The 16,507-nt window shown below is 51.0% G+C and overlaps 1 protein-coding gene across 3 annotated transcripts in view; it reads left to right on the top strand.

Moving 5' to 3' along the window:
- The window catches only part of Csad (cysteine sulfinic acid decarboxylase), a 25,971-nt gene extending 9,464 nt beyond the window's left edge, over positions 1 to 16,507 (top strand). For 2 of the 3 annotated variants that reach the window (XM_006981858.4, XM_016000416.3), the window contains exons 2-15: positions 2,466 to 2,602; positions 2,856 to 2,982; positions 3,068 to 3,158; positions 3,489 to 3,595; positions 3,979 to 4,094; positions 4,556 to 4,635; positions 4,922 to 4,976; positions 13,031 to 13,147; positions 13,225 to 13,289; positions 13,549 to 13,630; positions 14,265 to 14,464; positions 14,624 to 14,675; positions 14,802 to 14,891; positions 15,696 to 16,507. In XM_006981858.4, coding sequence (XP_006981920.2) covers positions 2,477 to 2,602; positions 2,856 to 2,982; positions 3,068 to 3,158; positions 3,489 to 3,595; positions 3,979 to 4,094; positions 4,556 to 4,635; positions 4,922 to 4,976; positions 13,031 to 13,147; positions 13,225 to 13,289; positions 13,549 to 13,630; positions 14,265 to 14,464; positions 14,624 to 14,675; positions 14,802 to 14,891; positions 15,696 to 15,869 — 1,482 coding nt within the window. In that variant the 5' untranslated portion in view covers positions 2,466 to 2,476 and the 3' untranslated portion in view covers positions 15,870 to 16,507. Of the gene's footprint in view, positions 1 to 2,122; positions 2,259 to 2,465; positions 2,603 to 2,855; positions 2,983 to 3,067; positions 3,159 to 3,488; positions 3,596 to 3,978; positions 4,095 to 4,555; positions 4,636 to 4,921; positions 4,977 to 13,030; positions 13,148 to 13,224; positions 13,290 to 13,548; positions 13,631 to 14,264; positions 14,465 to 14,623; positions 14,676 to 14,801; positions 14,892 to 15,695 lie in introns of those variants that run through there. The other variant, XM_016000415.3, reaches the window with a different exon arrangement.

Below are 16,507 nucleotides of genomic sequence, written 5' to 3'. Positions count from 1 at the left end.
CTCTCTCTCTCTCTCTCCCTCTCTCTCTCTCTCTCCCTCCCTCCCTCCCTCCCTCCCTCCCTCCCTCCCTCCCTCCCTCCCTCCCTCTCTCTCTCTCTCTCTCTCTCTCTCTCTCTCTCTCTCTCTGTCTCTCTCTTGTTTTTTGAGAAGTTTCTGTGTAACAGCTCTGGCTGTCCTGGAACTCCATTTGTAGACTTGACTGGCACCTCTGCCTCCCGAGTGCTGGGATTAAAGGCGTAGGCCACCACCCAGCTTGCTCTTTCTCTCTCTCTTTTCCTTTCTTTTCTCTCTTTGCTCGCTTCCTTCCTTCCTTTCTTCCTTTTTTTAAGACAGGGCTTTCTATGTAGTTTTGACTAGCCTCAAACTCATGGTTATCCTCCTGCCTCAACTTCCTAAGCACTAGGATTGTAGTAGTGAGTGGGCCTACACACATCAGCTGAAAGCATCAGTTTTCATATATATAATTATATATATAATTTTTTTGAGACAGGGTTTCTCTGTGTATCCCTGATTGTCCTGGAACTAGCTCTGAGAACCAGGCTGGCCTTAAACTCACAGAGACCCATCTGCCACTGTCTCCAGAGTGCTGGCATTAAAGGTGTGCACCACCACCACCACCACCACCACCACCACCACCCAGCTCATCTTTCCCATTCTAACTCTTGTTTTGTTTTTGTCTTTGCTAGTCAGGGTCTTTGTATGTGGTGCTAACTGGCCTGGAACTTGCCACGATCCTCCTGCCTCTGCTTCCAGTTGTGGTTGGAGACTTGAACCAGCACAACTAGCTATCAGCATCAATTTAATTATAAGACTTGCTACAGAGTCCTGTAGTGACTTCATTTTCTGCAGGGTGAGATTAGATTCCTGGGTCTGGTTGATGCCTAAGGCTTGCCGTAACACACTCACCTTTGCTCCTGCGTCCCAGCTGGCCGGTTCCTGCCTGAGTTAACCAGCCTTGCTCATCCCCATAGCAGCTCATGGTCTTCCTTCTGTTCCAGTGCTTCTCACCTCCTGTTTCCCTGCTCTGTTTCTGCTGCCCAGACTCAAGTCTCAGCCTCTCAGCCGCACTTTCATCCACAGATCTCCCCGGACTTCAGCCTCCTGGGACTTCTTTTCTGAATTCTGAGGACACTTAGGGTCAGGATCCATCAGGCCCTATGCTATTGTTGCATGCCTGTCTGTGTCCTCTGTCAGGGCAGGGGCTGTCTCATTCCTAGCATGGATGGCAAGAGAGCATGCTTGTGTGACACAGTGCTTCCTCAGCGTGGTCTCCTGTGAGAGGACTTCCAAAGCCAGGACAGAGCAGGCTTGACAGCATAGGCCTGTTCACCACAGTTCTTGGAGGCTGAAGCAGGAGGAGTTTGGTTTTAAGGAAAGCCTGGGCTACGTCTAAGTCTCCGTCTAAAGATAGAAGGGGGATGGGGGAGGCTAGGGTATGGATGTAGCTCAGTTGGTACAGTGCTTGCCTAGCAGGTACAAAGCCCTGGGTCTGAGTCCCAGGATGATATAAACTGGGTATGGTGTGGCTCATTCCTATAATCCTAGCCCTTGAGAGGTAGATGCAGGAAGATGAGTTCAAAATCATTGTTGGCCACATATCAAGTTGGCGACCAGCCTGGGATACATGCAACCCTAAAAAAGAAGAAGAAAAAGAAAATTAGCCAGGTGGTGGTGGTGCACACCTTTAATTCCAGCACTCAGGAGGCAGAGGCAGGTGGATCTCTGTGAGTTTGAGGCCAGCTACAGAGCAAGTTTTAGGACAGCCAGGGCTACACAGAGAAACCTCTCAGAGAGAGAGAAAGAAAGGAAGGAGGAGGAGGAGGAGGAGGAGAAGAAGAAGAAGAAGAAAATAAGAGGAGAAACTAGAATAGTTTTGCAGTCTCAGAAGTCGAATGGTTTGACTCTCACATCTCAGGCCCTTCCTGGGCTGTTTGCCTCACCTTCCTCCAGCCTTCCCCCATCCCCTGGACTAGAGTCTCCACTCATGATCTACCCTGAGGTAGATGCGCCCCCTGCCTTTGCCTTGTTCTTCATGCCCCCACCCTTCTGTCAGCTAATGATTATTCAGGGCACCTAGCCAGCTGTCCCTGTCCCAAATCTGTGAAAGTTCTCTTCCGGGCAAGGGTCATGAGAGTTATGCCACAGCCATGTGACTTCTGGCTTTACTCTACTCTCTCCGCTGTCTTGGTCCTATTATTCCGAAAAGTCCATGGTGTACCTTGTCACCAGCTCATCTGAACATAGACCTGGGCAGAAAGGTAAGTGCTGTGTCTCTGCCTTAGGTAGACGGTGGCCGCCGATCCCACCTACTTAGCATCGGCTGCCTCCCGCTCTCTCCTTGGATGCTGCCACCTGCCCTCCTCTGTACTTAGCCAGGACCTTGGACCTTTACCAAGTAGAAAGTCTTGCGTGTTGGGTCCAGTGGGGCACGGACTGAATGGGGAACCGTTCCACTCTGCTTGCAGATTTCATCCCGATGGCTGCCTCAAGACCACTCACTGCCCTGCATGGGGATCCCATGGCTGTGGAGGCCTTGCTCCGGGATGTGTTTGGGATTGTCGTAGATGAGGCCATTCGCAAAGGGACCAGTGCCTCCGAGAAGGTGGGACTTTTTCCTTCTTCCTCTTCCTCCTCCCACCGTCTTGTAAACTTGACTCCAGCGAGTTCACCCATGTCTCAAGATCTGCGCTCTGGATCGCGCTTTCGTCCTTCATTTCCCCTTGCTTGGGTACACTTGTGAAAGAAAGCATTCTTGACCTATTTTCATTGGGAGTTGATGATGCCTTGCATCTGTTACAGTATGGCTGGATCTCAGCCAAGGTCTAAAATCCTTGCGTCTTGGCCCCTCCTCCTAGGTCTGTGAATGGAAGGAGCCTGAAGAGCTGAAGCAGCTGCTGGATTTGGAGCTGCAGAGCCAGGGCGAGTCTCGGGAGCGGATCCTGGAGCGCTGCCGGGCCGTGATTCACTACAGTGTCAAGACTGGTGTGCCCGGGAACCCGGCGGGAGGGGTTTCTGGCCCCAGTCCCCAGCTCCACCCTGAGACCCCTGCCTGCTCCCCCTTCTCCAGGTCACCCCCGGTTCTTCAACCAGCTCTTCTCAGGGTTAGATCCCCATGCTCTGGCTGGCCGCATCATCACAGAAACCCTCAACACCAGCCAGTGAGCCATCTAATGTCCTCTTTCTACAAAGGACTTGGGTTTGCTGGGGAAGGGTCGTCTGGGTGGAAGAGAGTGGTTTCTGCCCCTTGCCACTGTTTTCTACAAATGCCTCTTGACAGAATGTCCTCCCTCCTGTCTGTCCTCTGGGCTTCTGTCGTCCAACCTCCTCATGCCTTGTGACCCCAGGTTTTCTCATGTGAGCTCTCTGGTTCTTTGACCCCCACCAGTTTCTCTCTTGGGTCCCTCACCCCCTCTGACTCCCCTAGTTTGCAGCCTCAGCTGGGCAGTACTTCCACGTCAGCCTTCCTTCTCACTGACGTCCTCTGGCAGGTACACATATGAGATTGCCCCTGTGTTTGTGCTCATGGAAGAGGAGGTGCTGAAGAAACTCCGTGCCCTGGTGGGCTGGAACTCTGGGGATGGGGTCTTCTGTCCTGGTATGTGAGAAGGGGGCCATTCTTGGGTCTTTGTCAAGGGTTCACCTCCTCTACTTTCTCCTATTCTGTGCAAGTAGTGTGGAGGGCGATGGCTGTTTCCTCTCTGGTTCCACTGGGCTGGACCTTGGAGAGGCTTCCCAGTCCCTTTATCCTGGCATTGGTCAGAAATGCTCTGGAGGCCATCATGGGAAAAGTGAGCCTAGTGGGCAGCTCAGGGGGTGTAGGGGGTGTCTTCTGATCCTGGGGCTCTTCTGGCTCCTGTGCTGTTTGTGAATCCTGGGAATTCATGGCTCGGGAGCTAATGTGATGCCTGCTTCTGTGATGAGTTCTGGGTAGAAAGGTCGGGGAAGGAAACTGAAGCCTTGACCCCCCCTCTGTGGCAGGCGGCTCCATCTCGAACATGTACGCCATGAATCTGGCCCGCTATCAGCGCTTCCCAGACTGCAAGCAGAGAGGCCTCCGGGCACTGCCACCCCTGGCCCTCTTCACATCCAAGGAGGTAGGGAAGAGTCACAGGCCCGACCCTGACTCCTGAGTCTAATCTTCAGCTCAGTCAGAGACCCTACAAGTCTTCTTCCTGCCCTCCGGTGGGTGTGCTTCCTTCCAAGGAGGCCAAATACGTGTGCATTCTCATTTTTGCCCTCTTGGAAGTAGGGAAAGACAAGTGCAGTAGCACAGGTTTCACTTCCGGGGTTCACGGTCCAGCAGCATGGACATCACCTGGGGGGGGGGGGCTATCAGAAATGCAGTCTCAGGCCCCACCAGCTCTGAGTCTTTATTTAACTCAGATCCAACACAATCCCTTCACGTGAACACTTGAAAGCCCTGGCCGCAAGGTCCCATCAGTTGCAGCTCACACAGCTCTTACCTGTCTCTGCCCTCCCCATCCTCAGCCCCTGGGCCGCAGCTCCAGGCAGCTCAGGTCATGCTAACTCGCCCTCTGCATTCTTCCTTCCACAGTGCCACTACTCCATCAGTAAGGGAGCTGCCTTTCTGGGACTTGGCACCGACAGTGTCCGAGTGGTCAAGGCTGATGAGAGGTGAAGGTCCTTCTGCCGACATGGCCCTGACCCGGCCTGGCGCCGTGTGTCACCTACTTATGAAAACGCGCTGGCCTCGGGCCCTCATCCTGTGCACCTCTCCTGCCTGCCCTCCTTTCAGAATCTTGCCGCTCCCGCTTCCCGGTGCCCACTCGCATCCCCAGCCTGTGCTCTGAGGTGTTAGTGTGCTCCTCTGTTGCTTCTTTGCCTTACCCGGCTGTGTCTGGTGACCTCTCCTGGTCTGGAGTACCTGCACTTTGTCCACTCACCCGGCTTTCTCTTTCAGAGGGAAAATGATCCCTGAGGATCTGGAGAGGCAGATTAGTCTGGCCGAGGCTGAGGTGAGTGAGGTCACTGGGTTGTGGGGCGGGCCCTCCTCCCCTCATGAAAGGTGGTTTGGGTTCTTCCTGCTCGCGATACCGCTCACCCACTCCTTTATTTCCACACCCGTTAGTGTCGGGGTCTCTGCAGAGACTTGCAGGTGGGTTAGGTTCTGAATTTCCAAGGGGATCCCAAGCAGCCCTGTGGGGACATGGTAGGTGCCCGAAGCATACATAGTGTGGAAGGTTTCTGTGGACCGAGAGTCAGTACAGGGAGACACTGAGAAGGATGTACAGGCTTTGATGAGCGTTGCTGCCGTGGGGGAGAAGGTGGGCCGTTACTTCTCGCCTCCAGGTGGGGTGTGTTTGGTGCCGTGCACAATTTTTAAATATATCTGCCCGCAGATTCAGAGGTCCTCTGTTCAGAGAATTGTTGTTAATTATCACAAGCTCATAGACTTCTGTGCATGAGGACATTTACTGGAACAGAGTATGAAATGAAAACAATTTAATGCCCATTGGTAGATGTCGTTGTGTGTCCCGTCATGGGTGTGTGGGTTCAGGCGGGTCCGTGGAATGAAGACTCAGAGGCATCTTAAGGATGAATCTAGCCTTTCATGGCTGCAGGGGGGTCCAGCCTCGAGGGACTGAAGCACTTTCCTTTCGCCCAGGGCATATTTATTTTCTCTCTATTACAGTTTAGCCAGAAAGCAACCTGAAAGGAGCTCCCAGAGACCAAATGCCAAGTGCACATTCCTTGATTTATTAGGTACCTGGGTTTTCCAGGTTTCCTGGACCACGTTTTGCATGGTCCTTTGATCCTTGGGGGGCTCTCTGATCCTTGACCCTCAGACAAGATTCACATAGGGCATTCACATAAGAGAAACCAACAAAAGGTGTGGTTAAGGGCGGTGGTGGCGCACAGCACTCAGGAGGCAGAGGCAGGCGGATCTCTGTGAGTTCGAGGCCAGCCTGATCTACAGAGTGAGTTCCAGGACAGGCTCCAAGGCTACACAGTGAAACCCTGTGTCAAAAAACAAAAACAAACAAAGATGTGGTTAAACAAAGGAAGGTGTAGGGCTAGGTGCTGCTCTCTGGAGCCAGGCCAGGAGCTCAGCAGGAATGCACTGCAGGTAGATAAGAAGATGAATTACGACAGGTCTGTTTGGTCAGTTTCTTCCTTTGTGAAATGGATGTACTACAGAAGTCACTACATAAGCTGTTGAAGGATTAAATTCATTAGTGTGCAGAGTGCTTACCCTCACTCCTGGACATGGATGCACTAGACAGACATTAGCTGCTGTCTTTGAACTCAGTATGTGGCTCATGTTGGCCTCAAGCTTGATCTCCCTGCCTTAGCTCACTCAGTGCTGTCATTACAGGTGGGGGTGGGGTGGGGGGCCACACAACTGTTGCCATCTTCATCATCATCCCCATGCACCACAATTTTCCACCCCCCCCCCCCCAAGGTCTGGGCAGCCAGTGACCAGCACAGTGCCTCTGAGCTTCTCTATGCTGGAATTAGGAATATTTCTGGCTTTTTTTGTTTGGTTTGGTTTGGTTTTTGTTTGGTTTTTTGAGACAAGGTGTCTTTGTATGCCAGTCCTGGCTATCCAGGAACTTGCTTTGGCGACCAGGCTGACCTTGAACTCAGTGAGATCTGCCTACCTCTGCTCCTGCCTCCCACGCGCTGGGATCAAAGGCGTGCGCCACCATCACCGGACTTTAATTCTGGCCTTTTGCAAAGAATTTCTTTTATTTAGTATAATGTCCTCAAGTTCATCTGTGTTTGTTCCTTTTTACAGCTGAATAATTTTCATGATACGGTTTTGCTACATTTTATACAACCATCTCCCAGCGGATGGACCTTTGAGTGGTTTCCACTTTTTAGCAACCGTGAATAATGCTGCTGTGAACATCGGTGCCCAGGCTTTGATGTGAACATGCCTGCCACTGCCTTCCAAACGCTGGGATTAAAGGCCTGAGCCACCACCACCCAGAGCTTTTCTTTTTCTTTCTTTTTTCTTTTCTTTTTTCTGTTTTTGGTTGTATATCTAGGAGTGGAATTGCTTATTTAATCGCTGAGGGAGTGCTAACCTGTTTTTTCCTTCTGGAGAAGAAACATTTTCCTCCTCTTTTTAAAAAAAAAAAAAAGTTTCATGGCTCAGTGGCTAAGAGCACTGGTTGCTCTTTCAGAGGACTTGGGTTCAATTCCCAGCACCCACATAGCAGCTCACAACTGTCTGTAACTCCAGTTCCAGGGGATCCGGACTCTACAGACACTGCACGCACATGTCTACACAGACATACACGCAGACAAAATATACATTAAAAAAATTAAGTTAACAAAAAAGTTTATTTTTTTGAGACTTTCATATGTGCATACAATGTATTTTGATCATGTTAACCCCAGGCTTCCCCATGACTCCTTCCGTGTGCTGTGCCTTTCCCCATTTCCTCCCAACTTTGTCTTTCGTTATATTTTAAATTAATCTTTGTCTTTATATATAACCGTGTGCATGCCTGGTGCCTGCCCAGGCCAAAGGAGAGCATGAGATCCCCTGGAGCTGGAGTTACAGATGGTTGAGAGCACCGTGCGGGTGCTGGGTACCAACCTCCCGCAAGAGCCGGGAGTGCTCCCAACTGCTGGCCGTCTCTCCAGTCCACCTCTCTTTTTTAAAAGAGCTATTTTTAAAGTTTATTCATTTGTATTTTATGTGGATGGGTGTTTTGCCTGCATGTATATCTGCGTAGTGTGTACATGCAGTGCATACAGAGTCCAGGTCCCTGGGAACTGTAGTTACAGTCGTGAGCTGCCATGTGGGTGCTGGGAATCGAACCTGGGTCCTCTGAAAGAGCAGCCAGTGCTCTTGGCCATCTCTCCAGCCCCAGTGTTTTTATAGTTAAATGGTGTGTTTGTGTGTGGGTGTGTGCAAACGAGTGTAGGCACGTGTAGCGTCCAAAGGCATCAAGATACCCGTGGAGTTGAAGTTACAGACAGTTGTGAGCTACCTGAAATGGGTGCTTGGAACTGAACTCGGTCCTCCAGAAGAGCAGCATCTCCAACCTGACATGGGTGCTGGGAACTGAACTCAGTCCTCCAGAAGAGCAGCATCTCCAACCTGACATGGGTGCTGGGAACTGAACTCAGTCCTCCAGAAGAGCAGCATCTCCAACCTGACATGGGTGCTGGGAATTGAACTCAGTCCTCCAAAAAGCAGCATCTTCAACCTATGTCCTCTTCTTCATCATCGTTGTTGTTGTTATTGTTATAAAGTAGCGACTGATTCCACTTTATGCTCCCATTGGAGTTTGGTTCCAAGTGCTACACCCTTAAAGAAAACTGACCCTCCTCTCGGAAGCTGTCAACTGTTGGTAGTTCCCAGCTAGGGGTAGGGATTCCTAACATGTTTCCTTCCTTCCTTCCTTCCTTCCTTCCTTCCTTCCTTCCTTCCTTCCTTCCTTCCTTCCTTCCTTCCTTCCTTCCCTTCTTTCTTTTCTTGGTTCTCTCTCTCTCTCTCTCTCTCTCTCTCTCTCTCTCTCTCTCTCTCTCTCTCTCTCTCCCCCTCCCTCCCTTCCTCACTGCCCCCCTTTCTCTTTCCTTCCTACCATCCTTTCTTTTCTTTTTTTTTTTTAATTTAATTTATTTATTATGTATACAGTGTTCTGGCTGCACATATCCCTGCAGGCCAGAAGGGGGCATCAGAATTCATTACAGGTGGTTGTGAGCCACCATGTGGTTGCTGGGAATTGAACTCAGGACCTTTGGAAGACCAAGCAGTGCTCTTAACCTCTGAGCCATCTCTACCTCTACCATCCTTTCTTAATTATTTGTTTTTTGCTTTTGAGACAAGGTTTCTCTGTGTAGCCCTGCTTGTCTTGGAACTCACTCTGTAGCCCAGACTGACCTCAAATTCACAGAGATCCACCTGCCTCTGCCTCCTGAGTGCTGGGATTAAAGGCGTGTGCCGGTGCTGCCGCCCGTGCGCGCGGGCCCCCCCCCATAGTTTGATTTTCATTTCCTTATTTAATTAATGGTATTGAGAATCTTGCCATGTGCTTATCAGACATGTATCTATCATCATTATAGATATTACCTATCATATTTACTGTGTGTGTGTGTGTGTGTTCAGGAGCCAATGGAGATCAGAAAAGGATGTCAGATCCCCTGGAACTAGAGTTACAGGTGGTTGTAAGCCATCATGTGGGTGCTGGGAACTGAACCTGGGTCCTCTGCAAGAGCAGTGAGTTCCCTTAACCATTGAACCATCTCTCCACCTCACTTTTTATTTTGATAGATTATTTTTATTAGTGTAAGGAGGACCGACACTCATCGATCCTTGTAAAACGATTGTATGTTTGCTGTCCCAGAGGTCGACAGGAGCATTGGTAAAATCAAGTCAGGAGGTGAGAGCGGTGGGGTAGGACACCCTCAGGAACGGTGCTTGAGACTGAAGGGAGAAGAGGCATGCGTCAGGCGGTGGCCAGACAAGGACATCCCGAGCTTGCGCTGGCGCTGATGCTGGAGAGCTGAGAGAGCCACTTCCCTGCTAGAATGTTCCACTCCCCACACAGCCCTCCCCATCTGGGTGGACGTTCTTGGGGCGGGGGCTGCCTTCAACTCCCCTCTGTCATCGAGAGGACATTTGGAAGTGTGCAGATCTGCTTTCACTTTGTTTTGTGACAGTGGCGGGGTGGGGGGTGGGGGGCATTACTACGTTTGTAGAGGGCAGTCCAGATTACTGCGACTTGGATATGGTTTGAGTCTGTCTGAAAGTTTGTGTGTTAAAACTTGATTTCTGCTGGGTGGCAGTAGCACAGGCCTTTAATCCCAGCACTTGGCAGGCCGAGGCAGGCAGATCTGAGTTCAAGGCCAGCCTGGACTACATAGCGAGATCCAGGACACCAGGACTGCACTCCAGGTATTGCAGATAATGCTGTTCTGGACAACTACCTCTTTAAGACCCCGTGTTAGTCTACTTCTAGTTAGCACAGTGAAGTACCTAAGCGGGGTAACTTAATAAAGAAAAGAGGTTTATTTTGGCTCCCAGCTCTGGTCCAAGGTTCAAGGCTTAAACCTGGTGATGGCCTTCTTGCTGGCAGAGCACAGAGTCAGTACTGGACATCACATGGTAAGAGACAGGGACCAGGTGTGGGTGTCTCCTCTGGTCTCTCCTTCTTACTCAACTATAGAGGTAACCATAAGGGCCACCCAGTGACCTTAAGTAAGGCCAGGCACCCCACTCCCACCCCCAGCATCACGGTTGGATTAAATTTCTACTCTCTTAATAGTTCACAGTGACACACTTAAAACCATACCAAGACCAGGGGCTGGAGAGATGGCTCAGAGGTTAAGAGCACTGGCTGCTCTTCTAGAGGTCATGAGTTCAGTTCCCAGCAACCACATGGTGGCTCACAACCATCTGTAATGAGATCTGGTGCCCTCTTCTGACCTGCAAGTGTATATGCAGACAGAACACTGTATACATAATAAATAAATAAATCTTTAAAAAAAAAAAAAAGAAATAAACATACCAAGACCATAGCACTCCGCTTGTGGTTTGGAGGATTCATACCAGAAGTGGAACCTACTGATAATTCCATTAAAAAATTTTTTTTTCTTGAGTCAAGGTCCTCTTGTGTAGCCCAGCTTGACTTCAAACTTGGAGTGATCCTCCTGCCTCAGCGTCTTAAGTATGCATATGGAGGTCAGAGAGTCAGTTCTGTCCTTCCATCGTGGGGGGCTCAGGAGTCACACAAACCGTCAGACATGGTGGCAAACACCATTACTTCTGGCCGTCCTGCTGCCCACCCCAGCCCTGCATTGGTTCCTTGTGCTTTGGATATCGTATCTTACTTAAACAAAAAGCACAAAGTTTCTTTTAATATTTTAAGTGTTTTATACTTTTAATTAATTATGTGTATATATGTCTGTGTGTGCATGTGCATGTGAGTGCAGTGCCCGTGGAGACCAGAGAGGGTGTTGGATCATGTGGAACTGGAGTTACAGGTAGTTATAAGTCATCCAGTGTGGGTGCCGAGGTTGAACTCAGGTCTGCTGGAAGCAGCAAGTGTTCATAATAAATGTTCACTGCTGAGCCATCTGCCCAGTTCCCTATAATTTACATTATTTTTGTTTTTTATTTTTTGATACTGTGTCTAAGTATGTAGCCCTCAATGGCCTGGAACCCATATCACACTGGCCTTGAACTCAAAGATACCCACCTGACTCTGCCTCTCAAGTGCTGAGATTAAAGGCATGTACCACCACACACAGCATAATTTAAATTCTTACAGTTAGGTCTTTTTTAGACAGAGTGCTGTGTAACCCAGGCTGGCCTTGAACTCCTGATCCTCCTGCCTCTAAATCCAAGTGCCAGAATCACAGAGTGTGGAGCCACACCTGCAGGTCTTTTGACTTTTTGTAACTTTGGTTTTGTGTGTATGTGTTTAGTACTGGCGATGGGACCTAGGGCATTGAACGTTCCAAGTGAGTGCTCCATCACCGAACTATCCCCAGAGCTCTCTTTTGGGACTTTAATTAATTAGCTGATTGGCTGATTGATGGTTTTTTTTTTTTTTTTTTTTTTTGAGAGAGGGTTTCTCCTTGTAGCCCTGGCTGGCTTTGAACGTGACAATCCTCCTCAGCTGCTTGAATAGCTTCGATGATAAGCTTAGCACCACCAGGCCTGGCTACAGGAGATTATTTTCTTAGTTTCTTTTGTTTTTTTGAGACAGGATCTCACTGTGTAGCTCTGGCTGTCCTGAGCTCTCCATTTAGACCAGGCTGGCCTCAAACTCACAGAGATCCTCCTGCCTCTGCTTCCCAAGTGTTGGGATTAAAGGCATGCACCGTCAATGCCAGCTTCTTGGTTTCATTTTTGTGTTCACGTTCCTTTGTGTGTGCGCACAGTTGCTTGATGTGTTTTGTTATTGCTGTTTGCTTTTTGTATGGTTGGTTTTGGAGATTCTGCTTAAGACCTCAGGTGAGCTAGGTAAGTGCCCTTGCACTGAGCTGTCTCGGTCTCCAGCTCTAGTTGGTTTTATGCATTCTGTTTGCGGGGAGGAAGTATTTGTAAACTGGTAATATCTATTTATTGTTTTTTATTTTAATTTTATTTTTATATGTATGTGTGGTTTGCCTGTATGTATATCTATATGCCATGTGTGTGCCTGGTGCCCAGGGAGGCCAGAAGAGGGTGCTGAATCTCCTGAGAATGGAGTTACAGACAGTTGTGAGCTGTCATGTGGGAGCTTGAACCTGGATTCTCTGGAAGAGCAGCCAGTGCTTTTATTGCTTTAAGATTTATTTTATGTATGTGTGGATCCTCTGGAAGCGCAGCTGGTTCTGTGCTCTTGACTGCTGAGCTACCTTTCCAACCCAGCAGTGTTTAGTTTTTAAATGTTTGATAGAATTCATCAGTGAAGCTGTCCATGCTTGGGCTTCTCTTTGGGGTAGGCTAAGGTTTTTAATCACTGATCTGATGTTGGTATGAGCTTTGTAGTGTGGGGCTTTTCAGTATGCCTCTTCAGTAAGACGTTCCGTGCTTATGTTTGTGTGTGTGTTCGTGTGCATGTGTCCTGGAGTGCACGTGGAACTCTAACATCACCCTCTGGGGTTGCTCCCCAGGAGCCTTCCACCTTGCTTTTTGAGATGATCTTTTACTGCCTGGAGCTCACCAGCTAAGCTAGGCTGGGTGGCCAGCAAGCCCCAGGGCCTGCCTATCTCTGTCTCCCGTGTGTGTGTGTGTGTGTGTGTGTGTGTGTGTGTGTGTGTGTGTGTGTGTGTGTTTACATAGGTTCTGGGAATCGAACTTAGGTCCACGTATTTGCAAGGCAGTTATCTTTACTGACTGAGCTGTCTGTCCAGCCCAGCACTAAAAGTGAAAGAGAACAAACCTCGGAAACGGGTGGACCTAGGTTCTGCTGTGTCTGTGAACCCTAGTGTCCCTGCCCGCAGATTGCAGAGGAGGTTGGTGCAGGGCTGGGGACAGGCATGCAGAGAATGTAGGGCACATCACCCGAGTCCGAACAGCTTTACCGATGACTCTTTCTCCTCTACCTTTTGGCAACAGGGCTCTGTGCCGTTTCTGGTCAGTGCCACCTCTGGTACCACCGTGCTAGGGGCCTTTGACCCTCTGGATGCGATTGCCGATGTTTGCCAGCGTCACGGATTATGGTTTCATGTGGATGTGAGTGAGACTCGGGTCGAGGGGGTAGGGTGGGCCCCACTGAGGCCAAGACCCACGCTGTTCCTCCTGCTCCACAGGCTGCCTGGGGTGGGAGCGTCCTGCTGTCCCGGACACACAGGCATCTCCTGGATGGGATCCAGAGGTGCATACAGCCTCCTTCCCGAATCCCTCCCCTCAAATCTTTGGTCCTCACAATAGTCACAAACTAGGGAAGCTGGGGAGGGGTGGGATGAAAACTGGAAAGATGATTGATTGATGGTTAGAGGGAGGGCAGGCATGGGACTTCCTTCTGGCTGCTGGGGAAGGGGTCGGCCCTTTACTGGGTATCTGGAAGGGGAGGAGGGCTCTGCTAGGCAGTTGGAGGAGGAACCACTGACCCAGCCTTGCTCTGTCTCACCCAGGGCTGACTCCGTGGCCTGGAACCCTCACAAGCTTCTCGGTGCAGGGCTGCAGTGTTCTGCTCTTCTTCTCCGGGACACCTCGGTGGGTCTGCCCTCACCCCAGACCCCGGCCCTCCTTAGCTTCCCTATTTCACCATGGAGGAGTCTATCCTGAATGTGTTCCCTTTACCCTCCCAACTGAGACCAAGTTTCTGTGGCCACCCCAACCCTGTGTCGGGCTCCCATGCGCCCGGTGGCTTGTTCTCATGGGACAGAAAGGGTTTCCAGCTCGTAGTTGCGGTCAGAGGGATCCTGGGCAGAATTTGGGAAGAGCTCTGGTGTTGGGAGCAACACAGAGAGAGGGAAGGGGAGGCGGGCAGCTGTCCTCAGCGCTGCCCAGCTGCAGGGAGAGGGGAGGGGAGGCGGGCAGCTGTCCTCAGCGCTGCCCAGCTGCAGGGAGAGGGGAGGGGAGGCGGGCAGCTGTCCTCAGTGCTGCCCAGCTGCAGGGAGAGGGAAGGGGAGGCGGGCAGCTGTTCTCAGTGCTGCCCAGCTGCAGGGAGAGGGAAGGGGAGGCGGGCAGCTGTCCTCAGTGCTGCCCAACTGCAGGGAGGGGGAAGGGGAGGTGGGCAGCTGTCCTCAGCGCTGTCCAGGTGCAGGGGGAGGGAAGGGGAGGCCCTGTTGAGGTCCCTCCGTGTCGCCCTGTAGGAAGGTCTGCTCTGACGGCTCCTTCCCCACAGAACCTGCTCAAGCGCTGCCATGGGTCCCAGGCCAACTACCTCTTCCAGCAGGACAAGTTCTACGACGTGGCTCTGGACACTGGAGACAAGGTGGTGCAGTGTGGCCGTCGCGTGGACTGTCTGAAGCTGTGGCTTATGTGGAAGGCCCAGGGTGGGCAAGGGCTGGAGCAGCGCATCGACCAGGCCTTTGCTCTCACCCGGTAAGTGTGGAAGGACCCCAGATCTCGTCTTCCAGTCTCCATTGGCGTCCTTGTGCCTCTGTGGGTCTCTTCCGTGTCCGTCCGTGTCATGTGTCCGTCCGTCCATCCCCCCACGCCTCTGCCTTTCCTCCACCGTGCTTTCTCTCCCTTTATTCCCAGGTACCTGGTGGAGGAGATAAAAAAGCGCCAAGGATTTGAGTTGGTCATGGAGGTAGGACTCCTGGGTCCTTTGAATGCCCATCCCCCATTCCATACCTGAAGCCTCCTAAAGGACCAGGAGTGGACACAGGGAAACACCCGCTTCCTCAGCTCATGCCTTCCTCATCCCTCCCCTCAGCCCGAGTTTGTCAATGTGTGCTTCTGGTTTGTGCCTCCCAGCCTGCGGGGGAAGAAGGAGAGTCCAGATTACAGCCAGAGGCTGTCTCAGGTAGGCCTGCCCTCTGGGTGACCTGATTCAGGGAACTGAGCCGCTGGTGTATATCTGCCCTCTGCTGGCTGTGCCTGGCACAGCATGTCCTGGCCTCGCTCTTGAGATGGCAAGGTCTCCAGAGCTTCTTTCTTCGTGGGGTGCAGGTGGGGAGAAGGGTATGTTTCCGGAAAGTAAGGACACAGAAGGGTGTTACCGGAGGGACTCACCCGTGTGCGGCACACAGACGTCTGTAGCTTTGCCGCTGTGCTGGGGACAGAACCTAGAAAGATCACCCCAGGTGTGCTTTTAGAGCAAGATCCAGGACAGGCACCAAAACGACACAGAGAAACCCTGTCTCGGAAAACAAAAAAAAGAATGGATTAGTTCTGGACGCCTTAGGAACCTGGAGCGGCACCAGTGCCCGGCCCTCCTGGGCTGTCGCTGCAGAAGAGGAGCTGTTTATTTATACTTGTGTTCAGGGTGTTTTGTTAGTTACCACTGGGTCACGTGGTACAGGTCAAGCTATGTCAGGCACTAAGAGGGGAGAGAAGGAGTTGAGGGTGAAGGCTTGAGATCCAGGGGGAGCAGTGCTGGGAGTCAGAGGGGAGTCTGCTTGGACGCGGTTCCCGGCTCCAGTTTCCTTGGGGAGAGGAGAGGGCGGAAAAAAGCAGAAGACAGAGAAGGTAACTCAGGCTGCACGTGGTGGAGAGGGTGTGAGCGGTGAGTGAGCGGAAGGTGGCAGGATGCGCGGAGACAGCCTTTGGAACCAGGGGCTCCGGGCAGCCCGACAGGCGGCTCCAGCGCTCCCTCCATCGCCCACAGGTGGCGCCCGTGCTCAAGGAGCGCATGGTGAAGAAGGGCTCCATGATGATTGGCTACCAGCCCCATGGGACCCGGGCCAACTTCTTTCGAATGGTGGTGGCCAACCCCATACTGGTCCAGGCTGATATAGACTTCCTTCTGTGCGAGCTGGAGCGTCTGGGCCAGGACCTGTGAACCTGCTCCCTCTGTCCGCCTCACCCAAGCTCTGCAGAGCCTCCTGGGTTCTCAAAAGCAGCCTTTTTAGGACACTGTGGCCCTGACTGTGTGTGCCTCCTCACACTAGCTCTCTTAGCTAAGTATTTGCTGTTAGGAGGGTGCTTAAATACACTACAGTATGTTTTTATGAAATATGCTTTCATTAAGCTGGGTGTGGTGGCGAATGCTTTTAATCCCAGTACTTGAGAGGCAGAGACAGGAAGATCTCTGAGTTCAAGTCTAGCCTGGTCTACAGACTGAGTTCCAAGACAGCCAGGGCTGCACAGAGAAAGCCTTGTCTCAAAAAAACAACAAAGGAAATATTCTCTCATTAAATTTATGTTTACAAATAATTTTTATTAATATGAGGGAAATGGTATGATATATTGAAAAAGTTGGATATGGGTTTATATAACTGTGGTATCTGAGTTATGCTAAAAAAAATACATAGGAAAAGTCTGATGAATAGCTGTGGCGAAGGTTAGCATATTTCCCTGGAGTGGGATAACAGGCAGTTTCTAAATCAAACCTCTTGGGCCTTTTGTGCTTCCCCATTTTATTATGCAACAACTATTACATACTTTTCAAATAGGACAATAAAGCTGAAGTTTCAGTTA

The sequence above is a fragment of the Peromyscus maniculatus genome, chromosome 20 (genome assembly GCF_049852395.1).
Source record: "Peromyscus maniculatus bairdii isolate BWxNUB_F1_BW_parent chromosome 20, HU_Pman_BW_mat_3.1, whole genome shotgun sequence".
Lineage (NCBI taxonomy): Eukaryota > Metazoa > Chordata > Mammalia > Rodentia > Cricetidae > Peromyscus > Peromyscus maniculatus.
The sequence above is the reverse complement of the archived record's forward strand: the minus strand, read 5'-3'. Positions and strand labels throughout refer to the sequence as shown.